Here is a 27735-nt window from a genome sequence, read left to right as displayed (position 1 = left end):
ATGTTGCTTTGGGAAAGGTTCAGGATAGTGATACAGATCAGGTTGTTAAAGCTGGTTGCCACTAGTCTGCTCCAGTCAATTTCATTATCCTAATGAAAAAGAAATAGCTGCACAAAAGTTCAGTATTTATAAAGGTACAGAAGGATCTTCGGGAAATGTGTCAATGTAGATATATTTAGGTTAAGGTTTCATTCCTGCACATGCTTACACACATGCTCAGCTTTAAACATGTGAGTTGTCACATTGATTTCAAACAACTACAGGATCAGGGCCTAAGTAATATGAGGCAAAGAAAGGCAGGATAATAAATCTGCCATTGATTATGTGATTTACAGTTGCACTATAAGACATTTCCTTAGTAAATGTCTTTTAAAGAGGTTTAACACAGAGCTATGAACAACACAGTTATGCAAATATAACATGAAGAGCATTGATTCCATAATTTATTTATTAGTTAAGTGACATGCTTGTATGTGCACAAACCTTGTGTTCTGAAAATCGATATGAGCACACATAAGGCATCTAAAAATCATTCATGTATTAACATGTGCAGTTTCATTTGGCTTTTACATTTGATTTTTCTTGTGTTGGCTCTACAAGGGCAGAGTTAAGGTGATATCTGTTACTTGGTTGAGATTCAATGCCTTGTTTAAAAAGTTCAACCTTAAAAAGACACTTCAATTTTTTTTAATTGACTAATTTCAATTTTCTGTCAGAGCACCCTTTTTATAGCATGTCCTGAAATTTATTTTATATATTTGCTTACTAGATGAGATGTAGAAGGCTCTTTGGAGCAAGCTAACAGCAATGCAGCCAAACATGCTCAGGTGTATCCTTCGCCTTGTGCTCTCTTTTCTGATGCCTGTTCAGGCAGGTGGTGAAGCCAGCTTTACAGTCCTTGTGCCAGAAAAACTGCGCAGGAGGACCATTGTAGCTCCAAGTATTTGTCAGAGCATCAACAAAACAAAGAAACTGACTATATACAAAGTGCTGTCACGTGCACAAAGCAAGAAAACTTAAAAAAATAGATTTCCTTCCCCCCACCATCTCTTTCAGTTACTCGTTTTAGGTATTACTTGGGACAATAGCAGAGACAAATTGTTCAGATGGAAATGTGGTTTTAAAGTTGACAGTGACATAATCTCCTGACTTTCTAATGTATATTTTTTAAAACTCATATGTTCTTGTAGGGTAATATAAACTTAAATTATAGAATTATGCAATTTGTTATTTGCCACCTTTACATGGAATATGTATTACATATATAACACTATACAAGATTACATAAATTAGGAAGTACAAAGTGTGTTGGTTTAAAATTACATAGTTTATTACAGTACTATATTTCAACAGAACCTTTGGTAATATATAAATACTACAAATTAGCTAACAATGTTAAAAATAAACATATAAGACAAATATGGTATTGGCATTATAAATAAATAATAATACTAATAATTAATTAATAATAAAAAACAGCCCTAAATCTGAATATTTTCAAAGAGTAAAACAGCAAATGAAATTATCAGTCTAATACTGCTGCAGTCCATGCTTAAACCTAAAGATTACTTTGATGAATCAGTCCTGTTTTATGTTCCTTCTATTTTCATATTTAAATATTTTTCTCATCAATGCCCTTAGAAATGGATCAACCTGTAACATACTTTAAAATATAATAAATGTAATTTTGAGAGTTAGTTACTAAAACTGTTATATTACAAGTCATCTAAATTGAGTCTCCTAAAAATGAACTGTCTTAAATTAAACCCCTGAGGAATTATAACCTGTTGGCTTAATGGTTTTGGTTAAGTGCAATTTGATATATTTAGAGTGCTGTTTTATTTAAGGTCATTCTTGATAAGGCATATTAAAAAACTACAAAAGTGCCAACGTAATATTTATTTCTTGCTACAAAATTTTAGGCAAAAGGTATTTTTTGCACATAGTAATGGATTTCATCCAACGGCTGGCTTGTTTGCTGTATACACAGTAATTAAAATTTGTGCATTAGGCTGAGCTTCTCTTGTCAGATCATGCCACTGTGCTGAAACAATGGTCTGGACAAGATGCCTCAGAAGAGCTACATGCTGCAGATTTGGTTTTCATGCTCAAACACAGCCTGCACAAACTGCTTGAAGACTCTGTCCATGTAAGTACACTTCCTTGGCCACATTCCTTCTAAAAAACCAATGTGGCCTCCACAAGAAGTAAGAACCAAAGCAACATTTGGATTTTGTTTGGCAGTTTCTATGGGTATAGCTGAAAAGAAAAGGAAAGAAAAGTATAGTAAGTCCCGCATCTCATTATTTATCTCTAGCAAATACCATGCATCCTAATCATACAACAGAAATACAGAAAAGGGCACTGCAGGATTGGGATCTTAAGATATCAAAAGATATCTCACTTTGAATCATTAACTCACATCATTTGTGCAAATTTCTAGATGATGCACTGATTGATCCTCTTCTCACTCACACTGATGTAAATTAAGTGTAACTCCATTGAAGTCAATGCAGATTTACAATGGTGTAAAAACAGTGTAAGTGAGAGGAGAATCAGGTCCATAGCTTTACATATGTGCTTCAATATTTGGCAACAGATAAATGATGGATTGACAATGAATAGTCCTGTTCTTGTTAGATTAGGTATGAACCCTGCAGTCATTTTAACATTTTGTATTTAATATATTTCTGTAAATAGTTTTGTAAGAATTTGTTTACTTTAGGAATTGAGTTCAATGCTTATCACAGTGAAAGGCCAACAGCTATAGAGAGTGAGATGTTCAATGTGCTTATACAGCTACGTCAATGCTCAGCATCAGTACAGGGTTATTAACTTCATCGTTATTATGTATTATATGTATTCCAGTAGAACCTAAAGGCCCCAACCAAGATTTGGGACCCAGCCAAGATTTGGGTTCCATTGTACTTTGATCTCAGTGGGAGTTAGGTGCCTAAATACCTTTGAGGATCTGAGCCCTAGCAAGAGACAGTGCCTGCACAAAAGAGCTTACAGTGTAGACAGGCAAAGAGTGGAAAGGGAAAGAGGCACAAAAGAGTGACTTCCCCAAGGTCACACACCAGGTTAGTGGCCCTCTCTAGGTTGGAGACTGCTAGTAAATGAGTTACTCAGAATTAGATCAGCTGTCTAAAATTAGACTGTAAACTGTGCAATGATTTGGGCATATGCATACATAGAGATTACAATGAATAATTTTGTCTTTTGATTTCAGTGAATTCAGATGACCAAAAGTATTCAGAGGTGAATGGCTAGTACATTGTTCCACTGGGTAACCGATAGCAGAACCCTTGATTAAAGAAAAATAAAGGTAAATTAAAATCAGATTAACAATATAGAAAGCACATGTATTCACAAAATGACAGATCAATGCAACTGTCTAACTATTCTCATATGGAATAACTATGTGACATGACATGATGTTACTGCAACTTAATGGACTTGTTCATGCTCGGGGTGTAGTGATTAGTTATTTAAAGGAGCTGCCATTGAAAAATGAGTAACTGAGATTTAATGTGTGTTAAATGTATTTATTTTTTACATAGCAAAAGGCCCTGATATACACTAAGGCAGGGGTCGGCAACCTTTCAGAAGTGGTGTGCCGAGTCTTCATTTAATCACTCTAATTCAAGGGTTCGGTGGCCAGTAATACATCTTTCTATAAGTGTATAATATATAACTAAACTATTGTTGTATGTAAAGTAAATAAGGTTTTTAAAATATTTAAGAAGTTTCATTTAAAACTAAATTAAAATGCAGAGCCCCCCGGACCGGTGGCCAGGACCCGGGCAGTGTGAGTACCACTGAAAATCAGTTTGCATGCCGCCTTTGGCACGCGTGCCATAGGTTGCCTACCCCTGCAGTAAGGACAGAAGCCTTGTAAAACTGCAGTTTTCAAATATGCTTTTTTGCAGGAATGGAAAAAATAAAACTACAAAAAATTGTGATTAGGTTCTACAAAAAAATTGCATTATATTTTGACAGAAATAAACAAACAGGTCTTCTGCCAGACAGAGCATGTCTCTTCACCTATCCCTGTCTCTGATATAATTAAGCATTGTAAAACAATGGAAGCCCCATTTGCATGTAGAGCTAACAGGAAAAATAGGTTGATTGGGGGATGTGAAACCAATTGGGTGCGGAGCACACTGGAGAACAAGCAATGGGGAGAAGAGTCTTATCTGGGGATGCACTTCAAAAGGGACATGTCAAAGATTTACTGGACTACATGGGGAAGGAAAAAGGCCCCCTTTCCGATCCTTCACTGAGGGAGCAAAAAAGACATCGCTTTTCACATTCATGAAAATTGGATCCTGGCCATGTGGACTAGTGATGCTGGGAGGTTGCTTTAGGTGAGAAATTGCTTTAGACAAAAAGAACAGGAGTACTTGTGGCACCTTAGAGACTAACAAATTTATTTCAGCATAAGCTTTCATGGGCTACAGCTCACTTCTTCGGATGCATAGAATGGAACACACAGACAGAAGATATTTATACATACAGAGAACATGAAAAGGTGGAAGTAGCCATACCAACTGTAAGAGGCCAATCAATTGAGATGAGTGATCAGCAGCAGAAGAAAAAAAACCTTTGAAGTGATAATCGAGATGACCCATAGAAGGTGTGAGGAGAACTTAACATGGGGCAAAAGATTCAATTAGTGTAATGACCCAACCATTCCCAGTCTCTGTGTGTTCCATTCTATGCATCAGAAGAAGTGAGCTGTAGCCCACTAAAGCTTATGCTGAAATAAATTTGTTAGGCCTGGTCTACACTATCACTTTAATTTGAATTTAGCAGCATTAAATCGAATTAACCTTGCACCCGTCCACACAACGAAGCCATTTATTTCGAAATAAAGGGCTCTTAAAATCGATTTCTCTACTCCACCCTGACGAGCGGAGTAGCGCCAAAATCAATATTGTCATTTCGAATTAGGGTTAGTGTGGCCGCAATTCGATGGTATTGGCCTCCGGGAGCTATCCCACAGTGCACCATTGTGATGGCTCTGGACAGCAATCTGAACTCGGATGGCACTGGCCAGGTAGACAGGAAATGCCCCGCAAACATTTGAATTTTATTTCCTGTTTGCCCAGCGTGGAGAGCACAGGTGACCACAGATAGCTCATCAGCACAGGTAACCATGCAGGCCGATAATCAAAAAAGACCACCAGCATGGACCGTACGGGAGGTACTGGATCTGATCGCTATATGGGGAGAGGATTCAGTGCTAGCAGAACTTCATTCGAAAAGATGAAATGCCAAAACTTTTGAAAAAATCTCCAAGGGCATGATGGAGAGAGGCCACAATAGGGACTTGGATCAGTGCCGCGTGAAAGTCAAGGAGCTCAGACAAGCCTATCAAAAAACAAAGGAGGCAAACGGTCGCTCCGGGTCAGAGCCACGGACATGCCGCTTCTACGCCGAGCTGCATGCAGTTCTAGGGGGGGCCGCCACCACTACCCCACCTCTGACCGTGGATTCCGAGGCGGGGATAATCTCATCAGTGACACCTGAGGATTCTGCGGACGGGAAGAGGAGGAGGAGGAGGAGGAGGACAAGCCTGACTGAAGTACCCTTCCAAGCCAGTATCCAAGACCATGACCCCATGGAAGGGACCTCAGGTGAGTTTACCTTTTAAAATATAAAACTTGTTTTAAAAGCAAGCGTTTTTTAATGATTACTGTGCCCTGAGGACTTGGGATGCATTCGCGGCCAATACAGCTACTGGAAAAGTCTGTTAACGTGTCTGGGGATGGAGCGGAAATCTTCCAGGGACATCTCCATGAAGCTCTCCTGGAGGTACTCCAAAAGCCTTGCCACAAGGTTTCTGGGCAGTGCAGCCTTATTCCGTCCTCCACGGTAGGACACTTGACCACGCCATGCTTGCAGCAAGTAATCTGGTATCATTGCATGACAAAGCCTGGCAGCGTATGGTCCCGGTGTTTGCTGGCATTCAAGCAACATCCGTTCTTTATCTCGCTGTGTAATCCTCAGGAGAGTGATATTGCTCATGGTAACCTGGTTGAAATACAGGAATTTAATTAAGGGGACAGAGGTGGCCATTCCTACTGGGCTGTTTGCCTGTGGCTGAAAAGAAATCCCTTCCCTGCAGTTAGCCAAACGCGAGGGGGGGAATTGGCCCAGAGTTTTTCGCGTTTGGCTAGCAGGGATCTTCCCTGATACCAGTCACGTGGTGGGGGGAGGGATAAAGCGATCATCCAGAGAATTGGATGGGGGGGGGTTAGTTTGTTTTCTGCTGCTGAAGGTTAACAGGAAAACCGCAGCACTCAATGGGCTTTGCTTGGTATGTGGGAAAGCCGAATTCTGTTGCCCAGACCTGCGTCTGTGATCTCTAGCAGCAAAGCCACAGGCACTCAATATTAAAGAGGCAAAATGCGACCTTGTACTGAAATCACATGTGCTATGTAATGTGAATAGTGTTGGTCACCGTGAAAGAGTATAAGCATTGTTCTGCAAAATGTATCTTTTTAAAAAATTCTCTCCTTTTTTCCCCTCCCTCCACCAGCTGCAAATTTTTCAAGCCTCCCTCCTCCGTCCCGAAGTCTATCTCAGATAAGGCGTCGGAAAAAGAAGACACGAGACGAGATGTTCGCAGAAATCATGGAATCCACCCGCAGTGAAAGAGCTCATCTGAATGAGTGGAAGGACACGGTTTCAAAGTATAGGAAAGAAGCCAGTGAATGTGAGGAGAGGAGAGACGCTCGAGATGAGAGGTGGCGGCAGGAAGATCAGAGGAGGCAGGATGCAACGCTGGGGCTGTTGCGTGAGCAAACAGACATGCTCCGGCGTCTGGTGGAGCTTCAGGAACGGCAGCAGGAGCACAGAGTGCCGCTACAGCCCCTGTATAACCCTCCTCCCCCCCTCACCATGTTCCATAGCCTCCTCACCCAGACGTGTAAGAATGCAGGGGGAGAGGCTCCGTACACCCTCCCATTCCACCCCAGTGGAAAGCCCAAGCAAAAGACTGTCATTTTTTTAACCTTTTTTAGTGGCCTTTTCCTTCCCGCCAATCCTCCTCCCAAACCCCACCAGGGTTCTCTCCCTCTTTTTATAATCCATTAATAAAGAATAAATGATTTTTAAATGATAGTGATTTTATTTCCTTTGAAAGCAAGCTGGGGGAAGGGGGAGGGTGGGTTCCTTACAGAGAATGAGTCAATAAAGGGGGCAGGTTTTCATGAAGGAGAAACAAACAGAAATTTCACCCTGTAGCCTGGCCAGTCATGAAACTGGGTTTCAAAGCTTCTCTGATGCGCAGCGCTTCCTGGTGTGCTCTTCTAATCGCCCTGGTGTCTGGCTGCACATAATCAGCAGCCAGGCGATTTGCCTCATGGGGATATTGGTTTGGCTGAGGTCTGAGCGAGTCAGTAACGATCGCCAGCGACCTTTTAAATGGCCAAATGCACATTCTACCACCATTCTGCACTTGCTCAGCCCGTAGTTGAACAGCTCCTGACTCCTGTCCAGGCTGCCTGTGTATGGCTTCATGAGCCATAGCATTAAGGGGTAGGCTGGGTCCTCAAGAATAACTATTGGCATTTCAACATCCCCAACGGTTATTTTGTGGTCCGGAAAGAAAGTCCCTTCCTCCAGCTTTTGAAACAGACCAGAGTTCCTGAAGATGCGAGCATCATGTACCTTTCCCAGCCATCCCACGTTGATGTTAGTGAAACGTCTCTTGTGATCCACCAGGGCTTGCAGCAGCATTGAAAAGTACCCCTTGCGGTTTATGTACTTGGTGGCTTGGTGCTCCGGTGCCAAGATAGGGATATGGGTTCCGTCTATCGCCCCACCGCAGTTTGGGAATCCCATTGCAGCAAAGCCATCCACTATGACCTGCACGTTTCCCAGAGTCACTACCCTTGATATCAGCAGCTCTTTGATTGCGTTGGCTACTTGGATCACAGCAGCCCCACAATAGATTTGCCCACTCCAAATTGGTTCCCAACTGACTGGTAGCTGTCTGGCGTTGCAAGCTTCCACAGGGCTATCGCCACTTGCTTCTCAACTGTGAGGGCTGCTCTCATCTTGGTATTCTGGCGCTTCAGGGAAGGGGACAGCAAGTCACAAAGTTCCATGAAAGTGCCCTTACGCATGCGAAAGTTTTGCAGCCACTGGGAATCGTCCCACACCTGCAACACTATACGGTCCCACCAGTATGTGCTTGTTTCCCGGGCCCAGAATCGGTGTTCCACGGATAGAACCTGCCCCATTAACAACATGATCTCCAAAGCACCGGAGCCCGCGGTTTGAGAGAATTCTGTGTCCATGTCCGTGTCCTCATCACGCTTGTCGCTGCGCTGCCGCCGTCGCCGCCTCCTCCTCGCCTCATTTTTCTGGTCCTGGCTCAGCATAAACTGCACGAGAACACGTGAGGTGTTTACAATGTTCATGACTGCTGTCTTGAGCTGAACAGGCTCCATGCTTGCCGTGGTATGGAGTCTGCAGTTTTCACCCAGGAAAAAAGGCGCGAAATGGTTGTCTGACGTTGCTTTCATGGAGGGAGGGGTGAGGCTGTACCCAGAACTACCTGCAACAATGTCTTTTGCCCCATCAGGCACTGGGATATCAACCCAGAATTCCAATGGGTGGGGGAGACTGCGGGAACTATGGGATAGCTATGGGATAACTACCCACAATGCAACGCTCCGGAAATCGACGCTAGCCCCGGTACATGGACGCACACCGCCAAATTAATGTGCTTAGTGTGGCCGTATACATTCGACTTTATACAATCTGTTTCCAAAATTCGAATTATATAAATTTGGATTAATCCCATAGTGTAGACATACCCTTAGGGTATGTCTACACTACGGGATTAATCCGAATTTAGATAATTCGGATTTGAGAAACAGGTTGTATAAAGCCGAAATGAGTGCGGCCACACTAGCACAGTAATTCGGTGGTGTGCGTCCAAGTACCGGGGCTAGCGTCGATTTCTGCACCGTTGCACTGTGGGTAGCAATTCCATAGCTATCCCATAGTTCCCGCAGTCTCCCGCGCCCATTGGGATTGTGGGTTAAGATCCCAGTGCCTGATGGGACAAAAAACATCGTCGCAGGTGGTTCTGGGTACAGCCTCACTTCCTCCCTCCCTCCCTCCCTGCATGAAAGCAACGGACGGCAGACAACCATTTTCGCGCCTTTTTTCCTGGGTGGGTGAACACTGCAGACTCCATACCACGGCAAGCATGGAGCCCGCTGAGGTCAAGACAGCACTCATGAATATTGCAAACACCTCGCGCGTTCTCGTGGAGTTTATGCTCAGCCAGGACCAGAAAAACGAGGCGAGGAGGCAGCGGCGGCGGCAGCGCAGCGACAAGCATGATGAGGACATGGACACGGACACGGACACAGAATTCAGTGAAACCACAGGCCCCGGTGCTTTGGAGATCATGTTGTTAATGGGGCAGATTCTATCCATGGAACGCCGATTCTGGGCAAGGGAAACAAGCACAGACTGGTGGGACCGCATAGTGTTGCAGGTCTGGGACGATTCCCAGTGGCTGCGGAACTTTCGCATGCGTAAGGGCACTTTCATGGAACTTTGTGACTTGCTGTCTCCTGCCCTGAAACGCCAGAATACCAAGATGAGAGCAGCCCTCACAGTTGAGAAGCGCGTGGCGATAGCCCTGTGGAAGCTTGCAACGCCAGACAGCTACCGGTCAGTCGGGAATCAATTTGGAGTGGGCAAATCTACTGTGGGGGCTGCTGTGATGCAAGTAGCCAAAGCAATCACTCAGGTGCTGCTACGAAAGTTAGTGACTCTGGGAAATGTGCAGGCTATAGTGGATGGTTTTGCTGCAATGGGATTCCCTAACTGTGGTGGGGCAATAGACGGAACCCATATCCCTATCTTGGCACCGGAGCACCAAGCCACCGAGTACATAAACCGCAAGGGGTACTTTTCAATGGTGCTGCAAGCACTTGTGGATCACAAGGGACGTTTCACCAACATCAACGCGGGCTGGGCGGGAAGGGTTCATGACGCTCGCGTCTTCAGGAACACTACTCTGTTTAAAGGGCTGCAGCAAGGGACTTACTTTCCGGACCAGAAAATAACCGTTGGGGATGTTGAAATGCCCATAGTTATTCTTGGGGACCCAGCCTACCCCTTAATGCCATGGCTTATGAAGCCATACACAGGCAGCCTGGACAGGAGTCAGGAGCTGTTTAACTACAGGCTAAGCAAGTGCAGAATGGTGGTAGAATGTGCATTTGGCCGTTTAAAAGGTCGCTGGCGTTCATTATTGACTCGCTCTGACCTCAGCCAAAGAAATCTCCCCATTGTTATTTCTGCTTGCTGTGTGCTCCACAATCTCTGTGAAAGTAAGGGGGAGACCTTTATGGCGGGGTGGGAGGCTGAGGCAAATCGCCTGGCTGCTGATTACGCGCAGCCAGACACCAGGGCGATTAGAAGATCACACCATGAAGCGCTGTGCATCAGAGAAGCTTTGAAAACCAGTTTCATGGCTGGCCAGGCTACCGTGTGAAATATCTGTTTGTTTCTCCTTCATGAAAACCCTCCCCCTTTACTGACTGATTTTCTGTAAGGAACCCACCCTGCCCCTTCCCCCAGCTTTCTTTCAAACCAAATAAAGTCACTATCATTTAAAAATCATTTATTCTTTATTAATAGATTAGAAAAAGAGGGAGGGAACCCGGGTGGTATTTGGGAGGAGGATTGCTGGGAAGGAAAAAGCCACAAAGAAAAGGTTAAAAAAATGACAGCCTTTTGCTTGGGCTGTCTACTGGGGTGGAATGGGAAGGTGTACGGAGCCTCCCCCCCCGCGTTCTTACACGTCTGGGTGGAGGAGGATACGGAACATGGGGAGGGGGGAGGGTGGAACAGGGGCTGAAGCGGCAGTCTGTTTTCCAGCAGTCGTTCCTGAACCTCCACCAGACGCCGGAGCAGCCCCAGCGTTGCATCCTTCATCCTCTGGTCTTCCTGCCGCCATCTCTCATCTCGATCGTCTCTCCTCTCCTCACGTTGGTCCCTCCTCTCCTCACGTTGGTCCCTCCTCTCCTCACGTTCACTGACTTCTTTCCTATACTTTGAAACTGTTTCCTTCCACTCATTCAGATGAGCTCTGTCACTCCTGCTGGATTGCATAATTTCAGAAAACATGTCCTCCCGCGTCTTCTTCTTACGACGCCTTATCTGTGATAACCTTCGGGATGGAGGAGGGAGGCTTGAGGAATTTGCAGCTGCTGTAGGGAGGGGAAAAAAGAGAGAATTGTTTTAAAAGCTACATTTTGCAGAACAATGCTTATACTCTTTCACGGTGACCAACACTGTTCACATTACATAGCACATGTGATTTCTGTGCAAGGTCGCATTTTGCCTCTTAATGCTGAGTGCTTGTGGCTTTGCTGCTAGAGATCACAGGTCTGGGCAACAGAATTCGGCTTGCATGCGGCCATGGTAAGCCATTGTTTTACAGCTTCTGCACCCTCCTTTCCCACATACCAAGCATAGCCTGTAGAGTGCTGCAGAAGCCTGGCCAATCTCAGCCAGTTGGGGGGGGGCAGTGTGGGGGGGCTTGTCTGGGCCCCTTCAGGCAAGTAGAGTGCTGCGGTTTTTCTGTTAACATTCAGCAGCACCAGAAAACAAACTAACCCCCCCCCCGCCATGAATTCTCTGGGATGATCACGGTACCCCTCCCCCCACCGCGTGGCTGGTATCAGGGAAGATCCCTGCAGGCACCAAACTACCCCCCCCCGCCGCCGACCCCCCCCCCTCGCCATGAATTCTCTGGGATGATCACGGTACCCTCCCCCCACCGCGTGGCTGGTAACAGGGAAGATCCCTGCTAGCCAAACGCGGAAAACTTCAGGGCCAATTTCCCATCTGCGCTTGGCTAACTGCAGGGAAGGATTTATTTTCCGCCACAGGCAAACAGCCCAGTAGGAACGGCCACCTCTGTCCCCTTAATTAAGTTCCCGTATTTCAACCAGGTTACCAGGAGTGATATCACTCTCCTGAGGATTACACAACAAGATAAAGAACGGATGTTGCTTGAATGCCAGCAAACACCGGGACCATACGCTGCCAGGCTTTGTCAGGCAATGATACCAGATTACTTGCTGCAAGCATGGCGTGGTCAAGTGTCCTACCATGGAGGAGGGAATAAGGATGCACTGCCCAGAAACCTTCTGGCAAGGCTTTCGGAGTACCTCCAGGAGAGCTTCATGGAGATGTCCCTGGAGGATTTCCGCTCCATCCCCATACACGTTAACAGACTTTTCCAGTAGCTACAGACTTTTCCAGTAGCTGAACTGACCGCGAATGCAAAGTCAGGCAAAGTAATCATTAAAAACCGTTTGCTTTTAAAACAAGTTTTATATTTTAAAAGGTAAACTCACCTGAGGTCCCTTCCATGGGGTCAGAGTCTTGGGTACTGGCTTGGGAGGCTTGGGAGGGTACTTCAGTCAGGGTGATAAAAAGATCCTGGCTGTTGGGGAGAATGGAGTGCTGTGTGCTCTCTGCAAGCTCATCCTCCTCCTCCTCCTCCTCCTCTACCCCATCGGCAGAATCCTCAGGCGTCGAGACTATCCCCGACCCAGAATCCACGAACAAAGGTGGGGTAGTGGTGGCAGCCCCCCCTAGAATTGCATGCAGCTCGGCGTAGTAGCGGCATGTCCGCGGCTCTGACCCGGAGCGACCGTTTGCCTCCTTTGTTTTTTGATAGGCTTGTCTGAGCTCCTTGACCTTCACGCGGCACTGCTCAGAGTCCCTATTGTGGCCTCTCTCCATCATGCCCTTGGAAATTTTTTCAAAAGTTTTTGCATTTCGTCTTTTAGAACGAAGTTCTGCAAGCACTGAATCCTCTCCCCATACAGCGATCAGATCCAGTACCTCCCTCACGGTCCATGCTGGTGCTCTTTTTCGATTATCAGCCTGCATGGTTACCTGTGCTGATGAGGTATCTGTGGTCACCTGTGCTCTCCACGCTGGGCAAACAGGAAATGAAGTTCAAATGTTCGCGGGGCTTTTCCTGTCTACCTGGCCAGTGCATCCGAGTTCGGATTGCTGTCCAGAGCGGTCACAATGATGCACTGTGGGATAGCTCCTGGAGGCCAATACCATCGAATTGCGGCCACACTAACCCTAATTCGAATTGCTAAAATCGATTTTGGCGCTACTCCGCTCGTTGGGGTGGAGTACAGAAATCGATTTAAAGGGCCCTTTACATCGAATTAAATGGCGTCGTTGTGTGGACGGTTACAGGGTTAATTCGAATTAAAGCTGATAAATCCGAATTAAAGTCGTAGTGTAGACCAGGCCTTAGTCTCTAAGGTGCCACAAGTACTCCCGTTCTTTTTGCGGATACAGACTAACACGGCTGCTACTTTGAAATCTGCTTTAGACAAGGATTTTAGCCGGTTAGAGTTAACTTTGGACTCTAAGAAACATGTTATCCCTTTTGTTTTACATGTAACTTGTGGTCCTTGCTCACTATGTCTTACATCTTAATCTTTGTAAATAAACATATTTGTTTCACTACAAGTAGATTCCAGTGTTGTGTTTTTGTAAGGGACCTTATCCTGAGTTGTGTCAGTCAACCAGAGACAATGTATTTCTGGGAGTGTCCAATGACAGGGGATGGATACTACATAGTGGGACTCTGGCAGAGGGAGGGACGTGGGAGATGGTGTCCCTCTGTCACTAGCCTGCACAAGAGAGGGTGAGGTCTGTGGAGACCTGGAAGTCAATGCTTGTCTGTTGCCAGAGGCTGTTGGTTTCAAGGGGCTGAGCTACAGCAGGCATCAGGCAAGATAGCTTCACACTAAGGACAGTTGTGGTGAGGTGCCTCACAACCCTGAGTACCACTGGGGAGCATCACAGTGCTACCTTTGTTCGAAAGCTATTCTATTCTTTATGTCTTCCATCTCTGACAAATTAAATAAACAAAACAAACCACACACCCCAAAGCACAGAGCAGCATGAATTTTGCTAATTGTCTACTCTCATGTTTTCCATCCCCTTTTTTTGACTCATTTCTCTGTTGTCTATCCATGAATCCCTTACTCCCATTTTCTGACTCTTAGCCCCTCCCTAATCTTTTTATCCTCTCTTTTTCTTTGATCTCTCCTGACTGGTTTATTCCATTGAATTGTCTGCAAAAAGGGATGCAGAGTGAAACTTAACAATGATGTCGTGTTGTAATTTTAAACCCAAAAATACCAGAGTGAAGAGAGAAAGATAGTTTAGTAAAATTTACACTGTGGTTTGAAAAGGGCACAGATATTAATGGAGTGGAATTATAAGGACATGCTGACAGGGCACTAAACTGCAAGGTCAGAGTCTCAGATGTGGGATAGCACTCTCTCTACCAGCACCTGGCAGACCATTAGAATGAGGAAATTTAAGTCACACTGCATAATATGCCACAGGGTCAAGATCCCTGTGTACATTTTTCTGATTATGGATCAAGTCCATGATGTCTTCCACCATTATGTTTATAAGTGCAAAAGATATCAAAAACTGCATTTACAGATGATGTAAAAGCAAATGGCTGTGCAATTAAAGGAAACAGATGTAGTGTCTGCATTTCTTATGGTCAATCAGCCTTGAACAATTGAAAATGGGAATAAAACCTTCTAAATTGTAATTAGAATGTTAAGTGACACAGACTCATGGCTGGTGGATTTGCACCTCATCTAGCAGACAGGTGTAGCCAGCTTCATACAGGGAGTTGTCTGGATACGAGAGCAATCCTGGAGTAGCTCTTCTTAGCGAATGCTCTCTGCTAGGCTGAGGTTGTGTTTCCGAGTGGCAGCATTCTAAGTTTGATCCTGTCTGAAATTGTAGAGTTCTAATTTTCTGCTACTAATGGGGAGCTGAAGCATACATGAAAGGTTAAGAGGAAACCACAAATTTACTGGAAGAAGTGTGAGGAGGCATGCAAAAGTAGCCAATTCCTGAAATCAGTGAAAGCCTGGAGTCCTCCTGATCAGAGTCATTCCCAGCTCAGCACGGGTCCCCACAGTCTGGTAGGGGATTAAGCCTCAGAGAGGGAAAAGGGGTAAATAGTTTTTTTTTATCTCTGCCTTGAAAAACGTCTGCTATCCAATACATCAGTGGTCTCCAAACTTTTTTGAAGCAAAAAAAAAAAAAAAAAAAAGCACTCCTCCTGCCACGCCCCCCCAAGGATCCTCTTGTGCACCCCCTGGGGTGTGCGCACCCCACTTTGGAGATCACTGCAATGCATCATCACTTTGTAGTAGTCAAGTAAGTTACAGCTAAGATACTAAATTCATCAAAATGAGTGGCTGAACAGATTCCTCGCCAGTGGTTTTTATCCCCTCCAATAATATTTCTCTATTTTCTATGCTGTATGAAACATTACCGACTTTTGACAGTAGGAGGAGCAAGGACCAAACAAATGCCTGAACATCCAAGAACTTTACTTAATGGAGAAATGCAGGTTAGAATCAGATTTTAAGGGGAAACAGAATCAGTACAAAAAATTGTAATGTTCTACAGTATCTTTTGGTTCTATACAATACCCCCACACCAGGATATGTTTAAGTCTCTATTATTGTTTGTTTAGCACCAACAATGGGTGCAAGACTGCATGATGTGTAAAAAAAACAATCCTTGTGCAGCCCACAGTTCAGTGTGCATTGTGTCCCGCTTCGTGCCAGATTCATAGAGGATATGAACCTGCTACAACTGTAGTTTTGTGTTTTAATTCTGGGGGTCCTGGGTTCAGTTCCAAGATGACTCTTGAGCCTGAGACCTCGTCTTTAACTGACATGGGAGGAGGAAGGAGGTGGTATAGCCCTCACTAGAGGCCTTTGGAAACATCATGCTGGCAGGAACCAGGAGAAGTAATGAATGGATCATACTACACCAGGGGCATGGGGAAAAAATGATCTCAGTGGTGGTTCCCCCAATACCCATATAACAAATGTAGCCTGTGCTTCAAACCACACAGCCCCACAATCAATAGGCAGTGCATGGGTTTCAGGTCTATGGTCACACCCAGATACTCCCAATCAAGAGTGGTGTTTTGCTTGCCAAAAGTGGTAGCTGCCTGGTCTCCACTTCTTTACACTACCAGTACAGGCGTTCTAAGAGGGTCAAAAGAGGTCTCTCCTTCCTGAGTGTACCTGTACTGAAGCAGCCATAGCTGATTTGAAACAACTTGCATCCTACTTAACATTAAATTTGTGTAACTTTTAACATATTCATGACACACATATAATCTCCCTTCAGTTTCTTTAAACTTGGGTTCAGTACTCTAATCTATTTGCATGATCTCTGTGGTGTCCTAGATTTTCTGATGAAGATCCAGATCAATTTACAATGGCAATAGCAAGTTTCCCTACATCAAATCAACATTTTGTACTTCCAGATGTCAGCGGTCCACTGCAGAAGATTATATCATTAATTAGCTCTTAGTCCTGGCTAGTTTCTCTTTTACAACTTTACTTTTATTCACTGTCAGATCACTCCGCGGAAAATATAGCCATCATGCAGACCACAGGACCAAAGAAATCTTTAACCATGTTGTTAACTGACTTAAGAGGGTCAACAGTAAAAGCCTGATTGCTCTATCTGGTGATCAGGATGAACTATTTTAAAAAATCTATTGTGTTTTTACAGTTTAACTGTTATTAGCTGACATTGCTGCCTGTTGGGCAGCTTCATCCTTCAATCAGATTTCTACTAATATTGATATGGGACTTCCTGTATAAGATCACATCATCTGTGTCCCTTCTGCTGTTCTGGACCAACAACAAAGCCATGTCAGCACTTTGGCCCAGGTACCATCTGAGATTGAAGGATTCTGAACTTCCTTCCTATCTTTAATCATCAAAGGGAACCAAATGATTTTTGCATTAGGCATTGGACTTTTATGTCACAGAGGTCATTGCCAGGGATTGCTATGGAGGAGTTCAAGTACCCTGAAACATGAGCAAATCACAATATGATGTGTTTTATAGGAGCTGGCTTACAAGAATGCTGATCAACAGAAGAACTAAGGATTTTTCACCTTGTATTAGTTAGGCCTCTCCAATAACTTCAAAGTTTATCAGAGTGGAAAATGGGAACTAAAAATATCAGTATTGATGTACAATAGTACTTAAATACATCTCATTCAAATATAGACTGTTCTTAGATCTATGCAGTTTTCAATCTTACTGATTGCATACATACATACATACCGGTATAGAGAAAAACATAAAAAAGCCTCAACTTACCATGACCTGGTGAAAAAACATCATCCAGAGCATTTAGACATAACACTGGAATTCCTATTGACTTCAGCTTGCGACATGGACTAGCATCTACATAGTAATCATCAAGTGTACGGTAGCCAAACATGACTGAGGTGAATTGCTTATCAAACTCCCTAATGGTTTTAGCCTGAAGTAGAGAATTCAAATCAGGAACAACATCAGTATTTGGAAACCAAACCATGAAATCAAAAAAGAAAAGATCTATCCATATACCTTCATGACAAGATTCAGATCAAATAATTTCTCTAACGTTTGTCGATGTCTGGAAAAAAATGAGGGGAGGGGAAGAAAAAATGATTTTACAAATGTAGAAGTTGTCTGTCTTACAAATACATACTCAGAAATAAATATCATCATAGAGTAAGAACACATTTGTTTTATTTCTCAGACTTATAAATCCATCTGTCCAGGACACTAAGCAATGTGCACTTACTTACAAATACAACCGGAAACTAGGGCTGTCAATTAATCGCAGTTAACTCACGCAATTAACTAAAAAAAAAGTAATCGCGATTAAAAAAATTAATTGTGATTAATCGCAGTTTTAATCGCACTGTTAAATAATAGAATACCAATTGAAATTTATTAAATATTTTGAATGTTTTTCTACATTTTCAAATATTTGATTTCAACACAGAATACAAAGTGTATAGTGCTCACTTTATATTATTTGTATTACAAATATTTGCACTGTAAAAATTATAAACAAAAGAAATAATATTTTTCAATTCATCTCATACAAGTACTGTAGTGCAATCTCTTTATCAGGAAAGTGCAACTTACAACTGTAGATTTTTTGTTACATAACTGCACTCAAAAACAAAATGTAAAACTTCAGAGCCTACTCAAGTCCACTCAGTCCGACTTCTTGTTCAGCCAATCACTAAGAAAAACAAGTTTGTTTACATTTATGGGAGATAATGCTGCCCGCTTCTTATTTACGTCACCAGAAAATGAGAACAGGTGTTCGCATGGCACCCCAGCATTGCTATGTATTTACATGACAGGTATATTAAACATTCGTATACCCCTTCATGCTTTGGTCACCATTCCAGAGGACATGCTTCCATGCTGATGATGCTCGTTAAAAAAATAATGCATTAACTGAATTTGTGACTGAACTCCTTGGGGGAGAATTGTATGTCTTCTGTTCTGTTTTACCTGCATTTACCCGCCATATATTTCGTGTTATGGCAATCTCAGATGATGACCCAGTACATGTTGTTCATTTTAAGAACACTTTCACTGCAGTTTTGACAAAACACAAAGAAGGTACCAATGTGAGATTTTTAAAGGGAGCTACAGCACTCAACCCAAGGTTTCAGAATCTGAAGTGCCTTTCAAAATCTGAAAGGGAAGAGGTATAGAGCATGCTTTCAGAAGTCTTAAAAGAGCAACAGTCCAATGTGGAAACTACAGAACTTGAACAACCAAAAAACAAAATCAGCATTCTTGGTGGCATCCAGGGCCGTAGCAACAAAGAACGTGGCCCGCTCTGAACGGTGGCCCCCTCCGAACATATGTCCGGGCGGGGACCCTTACAATGCAGAAACTGGAATGTAGTATTTATTTTGCCACTTTTAGGGGCCCCCTTCCTTGCGGGGCCCCCTCCGGTCGGAGGGTACGGAGGGCGCTCGCTATGCATCTGGTGGCATCTGACTCAGATGATGAAAATGAACATGCATCAGTCTGCACTGCTCTGGATTGTTATTGAGCAGAGCCCATCATCAGCATGGACATGTCCTCTGGAATAATAGGCAAAGCATGAAGGGACATATGAATCTTTAGCGCATCTGGCACTTAAATATCTTGTGACGCCGGCTACAACAGTGCCATGCAAACACCAGTTCTCACTTTCAGGTGACATTGTAAACAAGAAGCGGGCAGCATTAGCTCCTACAAATGTAAACAAAATTGTTTGTCTGAGCAATTGGCTGAACAAGAAGTAGGACTGAGTTAACTTGTAGGCTCTAAAGTTTTACATTGTTTTATTTTTGAGTGCAGTTATTTTTTGTACATAACTCTACATTTGTAAGTTCAATTTTCATAATAAAAGGATTGCACTATAGTACTTGGATTAGGTGAATTGAAAAATACTATTTTTTTACAGTGCAAATATTTGTAATAAAAAATAAATATAAAGTGAGAACTATACACTTTGTATTCTGTGTTCTAACTGAAATCAATATATTTGAAAATGTAGAAAACATCCAAAATATTTAAATAAATGGTAGTCTATTATTGTTTAACAGAGCGATTAATCATAATTATTTTTTAATCGCACGATTAATCTCGATTAATTTTTTTAATCGCTTGACAGCCCTACCAGAAACATGGATGAAATCTGCATTAGTCATTAGAAAGCTGACAAGGATAAAAAGGAGAACTTTGATTTTAGGAACAAAAAAATCATTTCTTTAAGACTTCGTGTGAGCAACCCTTTCCCCTCCTTTTTGTTTTCAGAGTTGATTTTTTTAAACAAATTCATATCTATGTAGCTATCAAGATAAATGTGTTAATGTTGGTTAGTTTATAAAGAAAATCAAATTGGTGCCATCCATCCAAATCATGAATAACCTTACGATAATCAATGTGTGCATGAGGTGAAATTCAGTCCCGTAAAAAGGGCCAGCACAAAGCCTACACACCATTTTAAGTCCCACTTCAGATTTATTTTGAAGACTGCAATGGTACATAAGCTAGCTCTCTGTACAAGAGTGAATTCCACCCATGAAGAAAATCTTTCAAGCAAGGAGACATTTCCATTTCAGAATTTCCTGAGATTACACACACAAAGGAAAGCATTGTGTGAAATGCAGTAATGGCATTCCTTTCCCAGGAGGCCATATATCTGGCTTATATTCTATACTAACATCTTCAACCTTTCTAAATATTTCAGAAGGTGACTCACCTACTAATAGAGGACTGTAAACAAGTAGTCAAGTAGTAGTTAAAGAGAAGCCAATTTAGTGGTTTCTCCAATGATTCCGCAGACTCAAAAACATTCCAACCCGCGGAGAAAATTGCAGCTGCCATCAAAGGGGTTTCTCGGCCAGTTTGGCCCAGGTAATTTAAAAGAAGCATGCTACAAAGAAGAATAAAAATAAAACAAATCAAATTGTCAGATCACTCATTTAAATATAATCACATGTATAACAATCTGCCAACTTTAAGCCTATTCTATTGTAAATGGGTTCTTGCACCACCCTCATCACCATGGTATCTGCCTTCCAATAGTGCCTTAAGTGATGTTACTAACATCTGTCACGTGTTTCATTTTCTCTCTCATCCTGTCCCCAGGAGGAGGGTATACAGAGTTGTGTTTTTTTTTTTGTTTTTTTTTTGGGGGGGGGTATTTTTAATACGTACACACTGCTAGGTATTTTTAATACGTACACACTGTTTACATTAGAAAAGGCAAGGTCAATTCAGTGTGCCTTGCTCTTGGAACAGAAAGCTTTGCTCTTGGAGCAGAAAGTGCTAGGTCTTACAATATTTCATTTTTCTTAAAACTCTTGAAAACTGCAATCTACCCAGTGAGACATGTGTGGGCTGGTGACAGTATTTGGGAATTTTAGCCTCCACCATTGCATCACACTTGGGAGCATATATGGTGGGCACAGCTCTTGAATATAAAGGAGATGATGAGTTATTTAAAATTAGGAAAAAATATAGCCAAGACCCCCGACCTAATTAAAGTCTTGCCTTCCTGACTACTTAAAGTCTCCATTGCTGCTGTATGCCTGAGATGAAGGAGAGCTCACAGAATCCTGCCACTCCAGATGCAGAAAGATTAAAAATAAATCAGGAGGATGGGTAGGATAGTACAGGAGAAAAACAGAAGATGGCCTGAAAGCTAGAAGGTCAAAAGTTTCACATTCCTTTGCTGTCTAAGGGCAGATTGTGGCCCATCCTGCCTGCTTTCACAGGGGACTATTGGAGTATAAGGCATCCCCTTCCTCCCCTGCACCAGCTAGTGATGGGTACCAGTGCAGAAGAGAGAACAGTCTCCAGAGGCTGGTACATCCCAACCCTACACATGTTGGCAGGGAGCAAACAGGAAAGATTGAGGAACAAGCAACATGCTGGCACAGCTGTACTGTCCGGCATACCAGGGGATGTAAGCTGTGACTGGGATAAAGCTGATACAGGGTTTGTATCCCCACATCCTTGAAGCAGTGGGACACTGGGAGGCAACACAGCTACATGCTGCCCCATACACAGAGCTTATGAAAAATCCACAATTGATTTCTAAGCCAGTAAAAATGTTGATGTGGTAGAACAAGCCACAAATGGAAGCTGGACAATATATATGGTGAGAAAGATATTGAGAAGCTTCATGCTACAGAAGCAGTGCCCCTTCCAAAACAGTACAGACCGAAAGGCAAAGAGAAGTGTACTTTAATTTAAATGTACATCACAGGGAAGTAAAGTCAATGTTTTATTTCCTTCTTAATCAGCCAAAATTAAGTTTCTTCTAGCCCTGCAATCTTCTTATGAAATATTGTGGGTCGTGTTGCATTTTTAAAAATGTCTGTCAGGATTCTACTTGTATTTTGTTTTTGATTTAGGAAGTTTTTAAAATTATTGAAGAAATAATTTAAAAAGTACTTTAAGATGAGGATTTTGAATAGTTGCTTCTTATAAGGTCCTGATACTGCAAAGACCTACGCATGTGCTTAGCTTTAAGCAGATAAGTAGTCCCATTCACTACAAAGATGCTTAAGTTTAAGCATGTGAGTAATCCCAATGTAGTCAATTTGGGACTACTCAGTTGCTTAAAATTAATCATGTGCATAAGTCTTTGCAAGATCAGATCCTAGAGGAGAAGGTAACAAGACAAAATAGAGCATGAATCTATTATCTGATTCAAACATAAAAGACACAATGAAAACCAGTTAAGATTACTAAGGAACAATGGCAACTTAAAACCACAACAACCCCAGGGAATGCAGAGTAAATCCATATACATACATTCATCACCGCCTCACATATGCAAACCAATAGACAGTCACAAACACAGATTGGTGGTTCCCCTTCCAAATCGAACCTATTCAACCACAATCAACCAGGTTACACCCACCCACCTCGATTCTGCCATTTGCGATAATCTATGGGGAAAAAGTGTATGTTTCCTACATACGCAACAAGACAAATCTAATATACATGCAAATGACACATTCCCAAGCAAACTTCAGTGGTACAATGAAATTACGCATAGCAAAATATTGATAGTTCACCATTCTAATTAGGGTTACCAGACAGCAAATGTGAAAAATCGGGATAGGGGTTGGGGGTAATAGGAGCCTATATAAGAAAAAGACCCAAAAATCGGGACTGTCCCTATAAAATCGGGTCATCTGGTCACCCTAATCCTAATACTAAAAGCAAACAACTGGTTAAGGTGTCTAAAGGGGAACAGTGCCGGATTAAAAATCCAGAACTGGAAGGAAGTAAAGATTAGTCCCACGGGCACATTGAAGCAGGTAAATCCATTCCACAGAATTATTCATTATGCAACCAAATAAGCTACACTATGAAATGGGGAGTGCAGAAAAATCTCAGTCCTAGTGTTTTGTGATATTTCTTATTTTGTATTTATAACAATAACAACAAAAACCCTGCAATGGTCCAAATCTTGGTTCCATTGAAGGCAATAGCAAAACTCAATTGGATCAAGATTTGGGCCAATGGGGTTTAAAAGCTTCAAAGTTACTTATTTACCTCATTATCAATAACTGTGTCCACTGAACAAATCTGTAATTATCCAATAACTTGCAAAGGTCAGTATGGCTTAGTAGGTAAATGCCAGTACAGAGAGCCACATTGTACCCATCCTCAGCACAACCCATAAGAAAGGACCAGAGGGAGTAGGAATTTCAGCCTTGAACTCACAGAATTCCCAATGAAAATTTCCCCTCCCTGGAACTCTTTAATAAAGAGACTCTCTGGGTGTTTCCCTTCCTACCTTGCAGCACAATTTTCCAGGAAGTTGTGCTGGCACTGCACATTGTCCATTCTAACAGTGCTGTACTTCCCTTCTCTGGATAGGGGCCAGCACTGAGTGAGTGTTAATAATACTGCTTTTAGCAGCATTAACTCACTGGTTTTGTTGACAGTATTACTTCCTGCTTCTGAATCATACATCTCTGAAGCCCACCCTTCCTCTAACAAACCTTAACTATAATGACAGGTTTCAGAGTAGCAGCCGTGTTAGTCTGTATCTGCAAAAAGAACAGGAGTACTTGTGGCACCTTAGAGACTAACAAATTTATTAGAGCATAAGCTTTCGTGGACTACAGCCACGAAAGCTTATGCTCTAATAAATTTGTTAGTCTCTAAGGTGCCACAAGTACTCCTGTTCTTTCTCCTAACTATAAAGTGAGAAGCCCTGCTAGGGCTTCCACAGACTGCTAGGCAGGGAAAGGAACATAATACATTGGCTCCACTTCCTCTATATTTTGGCTCTATTTTATTTTTTATCTGCTTTCCTTCGTCCTTTAGAGCAGATGGAAGTAGAGTTGCTGTAATGAGGAAGTTTGGGACATCTTAATAAGTGCCTAAGTACTCTGCAACAAGATGGACCAAAGTTCTGCAACCAGCTTCTGGGGCACACTCAGGGCTTGTCTACATTACCCTCAGGATCCACGCACACCAATCGATCCAGCGGGGGTTGATTTATTGCGTCTAGTGAAGATGTGATAAATTGACTGCCGAGCACTCTCCCATCGACTCCAGTACTTCACCAGAGTGAGAGGCACAGGCGGAGTTGACGGGGGAGCGCAGCAATCGACTCACTGCAGTGAACACACTGCGGTGAGTAGATCTAAGTACATCAATTTCAGCTTTGTTATTCACGTAGACCAGGCCTCAGAGAAAATCGGCAGACAACAAACTTTTAAACAAAGGTTTTATTTAATTAGATCTGATGCTGAAGAATGAAATCAGCATGGGAGCCCCACTGTTATTTATTTTAATATCACCTTCAGTTTATTTTACATTTCGTCACACTTTCAGGTTTTCTACAGACCAATGCCTAACTGCATGGTGGCAGTTGTCAAGGAGAAGCCGGAGTTTTGACAGCTCAGTACTTTTGGCATCTGGGGAGGTGCAGTTCCACTTTGGAATTGTGCAATAAGCACATTGGGCCTGATCCACAAACCACTGAAGTAAGCAGAAAGATTTCCTTTGATTTCAATGAGCTTTGGATCAGGCCTACTAGTTGGATGTTTATGCTAAAATGATCAGCAGTGAAACAGTTAATAATAAGAGACTTTGTACTGTCCTGTTTAGGTTTCATAATTAATAATCCAGTGTGATGAATGAACACTTCACACCTCTCAGAGCTACTGTTTCAGGCTGTCTGCAAACACAGAAAGATATCATTAAATTGGTTATATTCAATTCACATTTTAAAGATTTTCAGTGCAATCATGGGCTTGTCTAGACAAATATAAAATATATTTGTAAAGGTGCTAGTTAACATGCTAGCACATTTGAAAATCATAGTGTAGACAGGTCAAATCATTGTTAACATCTTAGCTAGTCAAAGTGAACTTGAGGCTCCCCTTTATCTATACTAGCAATGAGAATTAAAACTGCAACTTGCCCTGTCTATCCTGAGGTTTTAAAATGTGTTAGTTAAAGATAGTTTTCAAAACAAAGCTTTTATCTTATTCTAGACAAGCCTCATGAAGTATAGGAACACTATTTTTTAAAAAGTGAAATAATGGATTTTAGAGCACAATTTTATAACCAGGGTGAATTCCATGGCAAATTCCACAATCACAAAACAATTAATGGAGACCTGCCTATATGGATAAAAGTTCAATTTTACACCCATAGGTTTCAAATAAGATTTAATACATTTGCAAAACCTATATGTGGGGGCTGAGAAATGAAATTCAGCCATGTAGATGAGCACCCATCCCATTGAATCATGCAACTTGCTGAACAGAACCCTTAATTAGGATCTTTGTTGATTTTTGTAACTGTATTAACTATTTTAACTCCATTTCACTCCAGAAAACATTACACTGCACTAAACTACAGCCAAACAGCAGCACTCTTAGTTCATGATTGGTAAACTAAAATAAAGGGATTTCTGTTATATAAATTCTTACCCTCCCATAGAAACACCTGCTGCCATAAATGGAGCTGAGGCATGCATGTTGTGTATATGATGAATAACAGCTTCCAAATCCTCTGTGTTAGCAGCACAGTAAGTCCTTGGTGTCTGTAATGAGCCACAAGGAAAAACACTAGCATAAGCATTTGCATCATCCTTAAGGACAAACCAAAGAGGAAGCTGAACATGACAAACTTAACATTTCTCATCAAACTACAATAAGATGAGCCTACATAATTTTGGGAAAGTAGTGGCAGTAGGAGTCATATTTTTGAGCACAACTAACAGCTCAGAGGTATGCTCAATATCTGCAACTGTCCAAAAATTAACTGGCCAAATTCTGGACATAGAGTCTATGGCTGAAATTTGTTCAAAAATTGATAGGCATCATTGCTAGTTAAAAATCTATGAGGAAGTAAAGCACATCATGAAGACTGCAATGTGTAGAAAGGAGAGTGCCCTACAAAAACTCTCTAAAATGTGTGTGATGCCCATTTCTTCATCTTAATCCACATTTAAATGTGCTAGCAAATATTCAGTAGAATTAAATTTACATATAGAAATTTTTAAAAAACTAGTCAATATATAGGTACTACAAAAAATCTTGTTTAAAATAGCTTTAGTACTAATGCTATTAAAATCTCTTTCAGACTAGGCTGTCCCTTTGAGCATTTTCCAATTCTAATTTAGGGCAGAGGATACCCTGAAGAAAGCATATAACTTCTGATATCTTAGTTTGTTGCAGAAGTTTAAAATGCAAAAATATTTAAAGCTGGTTACACTGAAAGGCATCCAAACAAGAGATCTGTTCATTAAAGCTCTGATTTAGGAAAGCACTTCTGGAAGTCTGTTCTCCATTCCTGTTCAGGACAACACTTAAACACGAGCTAACTTTAAGCATCTTTTCAAGTTCTGAATAGGAATCCGTTCCTGATCTGGGGCCTGGAAAGACTCCCACTGCCTTCAACGAGAGTTTCACCTGGTCCTTATTGTCCCATCTCCCCTCGACTTACCCAAAGAATAAACAAGACTTTATAGTTTTACCTGCCCAGGTTGTGGAAGGCAGTACAAGTGGAGGCATCTATCCTCAGGCACAACAACAACCCAATAAAATAGCCTCCCCCCCCCCCCCCCCACACACACACCCATCAAGTTGTAACCTGTGCATTTCACATATGCCAAAACAAAGATTTTTTTAACTGTATATTTGTTATTAAAGATGCCAGGGGAAAATCCTGACCCCACTGAGGCCAGTGACAAAACTGCTCTTGACTTCAACAGGATCAGGATTTTACCTCAGGTATTTAAAATATCATACAAGATGTTTTAGTTTTGCTCATTCAGAATCTCATGAACCTGAGGCAACAATGTATTTTCAGCATTTTTCTTTAACTGCTTGCAATTAAACAGCCTGGAAATTTATGGCTGGTTTTAACATGTTTAATTAGATAAAATTAATTAATTTAAATTTACCTAACAAGAATATAAAAATAGTGATGTTAAAAATAAAATACAAAAGGGGGGGAAAAGCTGGGACTGGGATAATTAAAACGACATGAGTTACCACTTACTTTTATTACAACTAATTAATTATAAACTGAGTGTGAATGTATTTCATTTCAATTAAATAGGTAAGTCTGCAGAGAGAAAAGTAAATTATTTTCATTAAGGAGAGTAAAATGTTTTTCATAAGAAAGTATGAGTGACTTAAATACTGTAAAAACAGAGAGATATTGGGCATATATTACATTTAATTCCTGTAACCCTAGTGCATTTCCATGTGCTGTATATGGATATTTTAAAACAATAAAATAAATGCATCTGTTGCTTTTTCAGCTGAAATGCCTGTGCTCATCTAACGTAATAATTTCCAAACAGTAATTTAATCTAGCAGATTAACATTCAACAGAACACCAAAGATAGTACAGTATTTTTTAAGTCCCGAACCTTTAAATAGGCATTGTTTAATGGAAATTTAAAGTTAAATCTCTCTCTAAAGACAAGAACACGAATTATTTTCATTAATACGTTTTATTATGTTGCCTGACTATGCTTCAGACTCATTACTTTGGGATTTTATATAAATATGTGGGGAAAAAAACCTGCAGAAAAAATGTTATAACTTCAGCTGTTTGAGTCCATAGTAAGATCTTATAAAATATGTTAAGCCGATTATACTGAAATAAACACAAAGCATTGAAACAAGAGATCTTTTCACTTACTGAATCTGAAATTCATCAACAAGGACTTTGTGTGTCACAAAACAGCTTTGTAGATACATCTCCAAAAGTATGCAGAAAAGTGACTCTTAAC

General features: G+C 41.8%; 2 protein-coding genes across 3 annotated transcripts in view; one reads left to right on the top strand and one right to left on the bottom strand.

Annotated features, from left to right (window-relative positions):
• Positions 1 to 430: 430 nt before the first annotated feature.
• The window catches only part of ABHD3 (abhydrolase domain containing 3, phospholipase), a 37530-nt gene continuing 10225 nt past the window's right edge, over positions 431 to 27735 (bottom strand). The window contains exons 5-9 of one of the 2 annotated variants that reach the window (XM_054019802.1): positions 25418 to 25530; positions 20206 to 20379; positions 17508 to 17556; positions 17256 to 17421; positions 431 to 2259 (exon numbers count right to left, since the gene is read on the bottom strand). In XM_054019802.1, the coding sequence (XP_053875777.1) occupies positions 2081 to 2259; positions 17256 to 17421; positions 17508 to 17556; positions 20206 to 20379; positions 25418 to 25530 (681 nt within the window). In that variant the 3' untranslated portion in view covers positions 431 to 2080. Of the gene's footprint in view, positions 2260 to 5640; positions 6040 to 17255; positions 17422 to 17507; positions 17557 to 20205; positions 20380 to 25417; positions 25531 to 27735 lie in introns of those variants that run through there. The other variant, XM_054019803.1, reaches the window with a different exon arrangement.
• On the top strand, positions 5309 to 7104 carry LOC128832425 (uncharacterized). The gene is made up of 2 exons (XM_054019804.1): positions 5309 to 5642; positions 6548 to 7104. Exons 1-2 carry the CDS (start codon positions 5309 to 5311, stop codon positions 7102 to 7104), a joined length of 891 nt encoding a protein of 296 aa, XP_053875779.1.

The sequence above is a fragment of the Malaclemys terrapin genome, chromosome 2 (genome assembly GCF_027887155.1).
Source record: "Malaclemys terrapin pileata isolate rMalTer1 chromosome 2, rMalTer1.hap1, whole genome shotgun sequence".
NCBI classification, from domain to species: Eukaryota; Metazoa; Chordata; order Testudines; family Emydidae; genus Malaclemys; species Malaclemys terrapin.
This window is presented reverse-complemented; position numbering and strand designations above follow the sequence as displayed.